Source organism: Notothenia rossii (assembly GCF_949606895.1).
Source record: "Notothenia rossii genome assembly, chromosome: 4".
Lineage (NCBI taxonomy): Eukaryota > Metazoa > Chordata > Actinopteri > Perciformes > Nototheniidae > Notothenia > Notothenia rossii.
The window spans coordinates 77,835,354-77,842,120 of record NC_136902.1 but is presented as its reverse complement, the minus strand read 5'-3'; the positions used below and the strand labels follow the sequence as shown (position 1 = coordinate 77,842,120).

The window sequence follows — 6,767 nt, the reverse complement described above, 5'->3', positions numbered from 1 at the left end:
CCTCCTCACCTGGACTTCGCACACCTCACTCCCCTCTTCTTTCTAACATTACAATGGCCCTTTCTATTGGTTTTACTTTGACTGTCTTTGCTCTCCACTGCAGCAATGACAACTAATGTATGCAAATTATTGAGATGATTTGCATGGGAAATACACGAAGGCATTTCCCCTAAACGGCTGTTTCTTCTTCTTCTTCTTCTTCTTCTTCTTCTTCTTCTTCTTCTTCTTCTTCTTCTTCTTCTTCTTCTTCTTCTTCTTCTCATAAACAACATTTAAATGACTTTTCTGGAAGCACATTTTAAACTTTGCTTTTGGGATTCCACCAAGATTTTGGAGAAAAGTGCGTTTAATCCAGAAGTTTTTGTCTGTTCCCCCATTCGTGCGTAAAGCTCATCTCTCCATCGCGGCTCATCATTAGGATACCGGGGGTGGGGCGAAAGCAGCCTGTCCCGGTAAGGGGAGGAGAGAACAGGGAGCAGAGGCGGTACTTTCTCCGCGGCTCGTTTCTCGGCGCCGGAGAGTGTGGGACCAGGGCTGGAGAGACCGCCGGGGAGCATCAGCAGAACCAGTCCAGCACGGAGCCTTGCCTGGACGACCCCTGCGCCGTGCACTCTTCTTGGGGGACTGCACAACATTCCTGTGAAATATAACTGCTTTTAATGGCATGTGGCTTGTAACTTTACTTCTGCTGTATTCTTTGCAAGAAGGTAGGTTGGCAACATGTATTTTTAAGTGTTTGTTATCTGCAAGATGTCTCCTCCACAGTGAAGCTGAAGTTGGCTGTGCATGTTTATTAGCTTGTCATGTTAAAAAATGATGTTTGATCGGATTGATTGGCATCACAAAAGAAAGGCAGAAATGACAAATATAACTGAATCACCTTCTGAAGAAGAATGTTAACTTTTTCTTTATGTTTTGAAGTGATGTTTTCCTGATCTGCCTTCATGTTCCTCATAAACGAGTGCTCAGATTGTCTTGCGTTCTCCATGCCTCATAATGATCAGCTGATAATATGATTAAAAGCGATCACAAAGGGGATCATGAGCTTAAAATCAATATGCACTTAATTTGGATGAACAGTGATAAAAACCGATCTAAAAAGTGTACTCTGCGTTTGTCAAGAGGAAAAAGACAACGGCATTTGCATTTTGCATAATGAATATGTGGAGGTGTCGTGAATATGGAGGCTGTTGAATAGGAGAGGCTGATAAGGATCTGCAGGCGCGCGCACGGGTATACGGGCGACCTCGAGCGTTGATGTTGGACACAGCTGTAGGGTGTTTACTCGCAAAAGTCCAAGAGGGCAGAGGAGTTTAATGTATTTGCTGACTTTTCTGCCCTGTCCTATCACAAATAAGATGTTGCTGTTTGTGTGTGTGTGTGTGTGCGTGCGTGTGTGCATGCGTGCACGCGCTCGTGGGGAGGAAGATAGAGGAGGGGTCTCTCGGGGTTAACGCATCCTTTTTATCAGCTATTTTCCCTAAAGGAACACTGAAACAGAGCATTAACATCAGTTTGTGTGGGTGCATGTGTGTGTTTGTGTGTGGCAACAAGGGTCAATACATTTTATGAGAGACGTGTGAACTGATGCTGATGAACTTTCATTTCTAGATAATGTGCCCCAGTTGGATATTTAAAAGTCGAGGCAATATATCGTAGTTTGTTTTCTTTGATCAGATGTAGAAGTGTCAGTGTATGCAGACTCAGTTGTTATCATCCCTGGTCTAATTATTCATCCACCATTTTCTGTGGCACCAGATTCCACTGATTGGCTTCGCTCTAAATACTGCAGATGGAAGAGAATGACTCAGGTTGCTCTTTAAATATACAGTGATCTGCTCTTTTTGTTAATCATGAATTTATATAAATAACCATAATTTGGAGAAACAATATTTTGTATTTTCCTTGATATTTCATCGTTTTTTTTATACGCACAGTTCTGTAACTGAATATGCCTCATTGTAAACCTTATTAGTTGAAACATTTGAAATCATCTTTAGGATTTGTTTATAATTGTGGGCAGCACGCGTGTGTCATGGTCCTGGTCTCATTGGCCTTGGCAGTGCCCTCTGCCAGGCTGCAGCGAGGACTTTTTTGTGTTGTTTTTGTTGTATGTAATTGGATTACAGGGTCTATTTCAATTATACACACGACATCGCCCTGTCCCGTGACTGAACGAGATTTAGAGTGTGTGTGCGTGTGTGGTGAGGGGAGGAGAGGAGGGTTGGGGGTTGCAAACAGCCACTGGAGCGGAAAGAGTGCTTGAGATGGGAGAGATGTAGATAACGCAGTGGAAAACAAACTTCCATTTTCCGTTGTTTTTCAACGCCATGTTCCGCTCATTTTGCACGATTCGACTGTGGTGTATGTACTCATGTGGCTGCTGTGTATTTTAGAGATGTATCATTTTTAATTAACTTTATTTTGAAATGCAAAGGTAGGTCTATTATCATACATGCATATGCATTAGTACTGCGTATTTTCTGATTCGGCCGCGCCTCCTAAAATGGCACACAACTCTGCTTATTTTTCACGACAGTATGAAGATATATTTCAGATCACCCCACTAGATCATTTAAAAGATTTAGTACTCTTTTTTTTTAAATCTTTTTTTTCTGTCATTAATTCGTGAACATTAGATTACTGACTGCCTTTGCTTTGGTTTGTCTAAATATCAGCACACCTGCACCCATGAGTACGGAGAGGAGTAGAGGGGTAGAGAGATAGAGGAGGGGGGAGGATACAATAATTCTTCTTTGTCATGATTTGGGATGTTGCTTGTCATTTTATGGAAATACAATTGAGACAAACTCAGCTGAGGGATGTGCGGGAATCTACTCTCAGGCCTGATAGGCCAGGAGAGGGCCTTAGAAGTTGGAAAGGCTAAAAATTATTATTACAATGAACATATTTCTAAATCAGTAAGAAACAACGACAGTCGTTTTGGTGTGGAATTTGGGAGATTCAACCCGTAATTGTACAGATTTTAAGGAGAAATGCAATGGAGTTATCGAGATGAAGTGAGAGCTCTGGCTATAATTATTTCATCAATTAATGTGATTCCGGTTTTATCCAGTTTCAGTCGACAGACCTCCTGCAACACACACTGCACATTCAACTGAACATGTTACAGTGTTCGTGCAGAGGTGTAAAACACTGCCTCATGTTTTGGGTCTGCATTTGATTAAACTGTTTTGAATTTGATGGACCAAACGTCGTGTGCACACCCTCTGTTATATTTTGTTTAATGCGTGAGTATAGTTTTTATATAAGCAATATGACCAGATGACATTTTTTCATGTGTGCTATTGTGCCTGCACATTTAAAAAAAAAAAAATTTCAGAAGGATTTCACAAAAGTTTAAAATGTATTTACAAGGGGCTCTTGTGTATTATTGAGACCGTCCTGAGCAGCCGAGTTGCGGCGTGGCAGACCGCGGGCTGTGTGTACATTTGGAATCAAAACAGTTACAGACTGGGAGAAGTGCTTGGAGGGGGAGCCCGGTAATTGCGGTATGAGTCAGACTCTGGTGGCTATAGGCTACAGCAGAGATGTCGCGTCAGGATTGGACAACTGAGGCTGTATCAAGTGATGGAAGAAACAACTTCAGAGTTTTATCCCAATTCCGCGCATATGTTTTGTGATATCAAGCATAATATCAGGGTGATTTTGTTTAGGAATTGTGCTATGTGATAAAGTTCAAGTTTCCCTGGTTGTGTCTATTTGATGGAAAGGAAAAGAGGTACAGATACATGGTCAGAACTTGGAAGGGATTCTGTCGATTCAGAGTCGTGAGGACTGCAGAACTATAAAGACCTGTGTGTAAAGTTCACACATTCAGATCAAAACTGTAATTTGGATGAAGTACTAACAATTTATCCATGAAGCATTATATGCTCGATCATTTAAAAATATTTGTTCACAATAATGGAAACTTTAAATGGATCTATGTGCTATTTCTCCGGCTCGGAGTCCCCCTGTGCCTGCACCACCTGTCAGTTTTCTTGGATAGAGAGACAGCTCCACAGTATAATAGCTACATGTCACTCGCAGGTTAACTCTCCCCCCTCGTTGTGCTCCAGCGAGCAAAGCCTGTTTTCATTGTTAAGTGTTAGCGCTCTGCGTTTGGCAGTTGACCAGTGCAGCACAAACACATTCATCTTTACACGTCTTAAGATATGTGTTCGTCTTGAAACACACGAACACCTCGACCAATCGTGAGATGATCGTTTCGGTTGTCTTAACTGCGCTCTAAAGCACTTTTTCTTAAAACGGAACGTTCTTTAAATTTATTTCGGGATGTTTTTCTTACGTTTAAGAAAAATAGGATTTCAAAATGACTTGGTAAGAGGGATAATTGGGCTTTTAGCATTTGTCACGCACTACTCAAACAAAAACAATCCAACATTCCCAAATATCTGACTGTTTATCAGCACACAGTTGTATATTTTAAAGCCCATAGCAACAACATCATTATTGCATAAAGCTGTCACACAGAGAAGTGGATTTTGACCGCCCACTCAACAGGTTTTACGCACAACACTAGTGTCCGGTAGCCTGGTGCCCTCTCCATTACGCACGTAGAAAGAGTGATGTCGTGAACGACAAAATAATCCAACGATCACCTTTGACTTCTCAAAATTGACTCTGTTTTTCACTCTTTTTCTCCTTCTCTGCTATTCTGCTTACTATCAAACAATTTGTTGGCCCTGTCTCTGAGGGAGAATAGAAAAAAACACATCTCTACAAATCTGACACTCACTTCAACTACGGAAATCATCCTTTTGATGGAGGAGATGTGAATTTCCAAATACTGAAATGGCTGCCTAATATTTTACTGACACTGCATAAACTGTGTGTATGAGTTGTTTACCACCCCCACCAACGTCCCCTATATGTGTGCACGTATCCACATTTCTAATCCGCCATGCAGTTTTTCTTTCTTGACTATAGCATTTCTGCCAGTGAGATGAGACTGTTAGAAATGATTTTCTTTCTGACTTCATACAAAGGCAGAGAGACGCATTGTCATGCAACCCTAATGTATATCTCAATCTGGAGTCATTGTATAAATGAGCAGCACTCTCTATCGAATATGATCATATCTTTTGCCTTTTATGTTCTGCCATTTTCAGTAGCATCACTGCAAATACTGTATTCCCACTGACTTCTATGCTTCTGTGTTATTTAGCATGAATGTGTTTTGTGTGCGGTTATCTGAAGTACATGGTTCACCACATAGAAAATCGACTTGCTATTATGAACATGTATATGCAATCTGAAATGCATTTATGTGACTTTGTGTGTATGTGTCTGTGTGTGTTTTGAAGGAGAGAAAGAGAGAAAATGATAGGGATTTATAACCCTGTTTTTCTATGCACGTGATGGTATGAATCTCTGTGTGTGTCTGAATGAATGTAGATGAGACAGAAAAAGCTGCATTATGCATAGCGGTTCACCATAGGCAATATCCTTGCTTCTCCAGCATACATATTCATACTCCATTTTCATATCCACTGCAAAACCAGGAAGAACAAGTGAAAATGTATTTGAAGGTAAAGCAAGGAAAGATTTGAGACAAAAGGGAACACTGCCAAAAACAAAATAAAAATAAAAACAGAACAAAATCAATATATTTATAAAAAGAGTGTGAGAGGTTGAGCCGACACACAATATATTTCTGGAGTTTTCACCCTAAATCACTTTGACCTTCGTTATTGTAATCAGTGTGCCCAGGCTTGAAGAAGGAAATCAAAATACAGGTTAGGATCGGATGAGTGCTGCTCCTTTGCTCCTTCTTTCTCTTCGGGGGATGGGGTGGAAAGTGAGCCCCTGGCTAAGGACTCTGATAACCATCTGAGTTTAGATATTGCCGAAATAAAGAGGATAAAGGTTGTTGTGCCTCATGTTATATGCATGAGATATTAACAGTTGATTATTGATAACATTGTTTTTTTTTGTTTCCCTGTGGTCCTCTTTAATATATTCCAATTTGATTCTCTGTTGGATAAATGTATGTATGTTCATAATCATGCTACTTGATGCAGCCTACTGCATTTTTGAAAATAATGCCAATGATTGCTATCCCATTTGTGTTCCTCAACTGGCGGATATACTGAAGAGGGAAAGGCTCCAGGGAAGACAAACAACATAAGAATTACAATTTTGTCCTACAACAAACTTAAGCTCTTCCATGAGTAATATCACATCAAATATGACCCACAGCTGCATCCTGGGAACTTCTAAAGACAACGGACAGATTTGAGGCAGATGCCTACGTTTCTTGAAAATTCTTTCACACTCTCATACTTCGTCATTTTATTTTTTATGTTTTGAAATCAAACCATGACTGCCTTATGATGACACGTGGTCGACATCATCAGCTCACTTCCGTGTGGTTATACACACATGTCTTTGCGTGCATGAGTGTGTCTGTGTGTGTGTGTGTGTGTGTGAGAATTCAGTGACCTGAATTCCTACCATTCTTCTTATCGTGTCCACAAGGCAGTCAGTTACAGGGCTTGGTTAGATGTGGTTCAGCCACAGCTGAACACATTGCTGTCCCTTCTCATCAAACTCTGCCAAGTCTGATGTTGTGCAGGTTTGCTCCAGCAGGGGGCATATCAGGAGGTGTTGCATGGTTTGTGGTTCAATGCCGCAGTCAAACACAACGTCCCCGTCATTTAGGTATCCCCATTTGGCGAGAGTGGCTTTTGCACGTCCAACACCAGATCTTATTCTGTTTAGGCCTTTCCACACTGCCTAGT

The 6,767-nt window shown here is 41.0% G+C and overlaps 1 protein-coding gene across 1 annotated transcript in view; it reads left to right on the top strand.

The window, feature by feature from the left end:
• The first annotated feature begins 459 nt into the window (after positions 1–459).
• Positions 460–6,767, top strand: part of dscaml1 (Down syndrome cell adhesion molecule like 1) — a 95,535-nt gene continuing 89,227 nt past the window's right edge. Inside the window, 1 exon segment of the mRNA XM_079679621.1 lies at positions 460–707. Coding sequence (XP_079535747.1) covers positions 665–707 — 43 coding nt within the window. The 5' untranslated portion in view covers positions 460–664.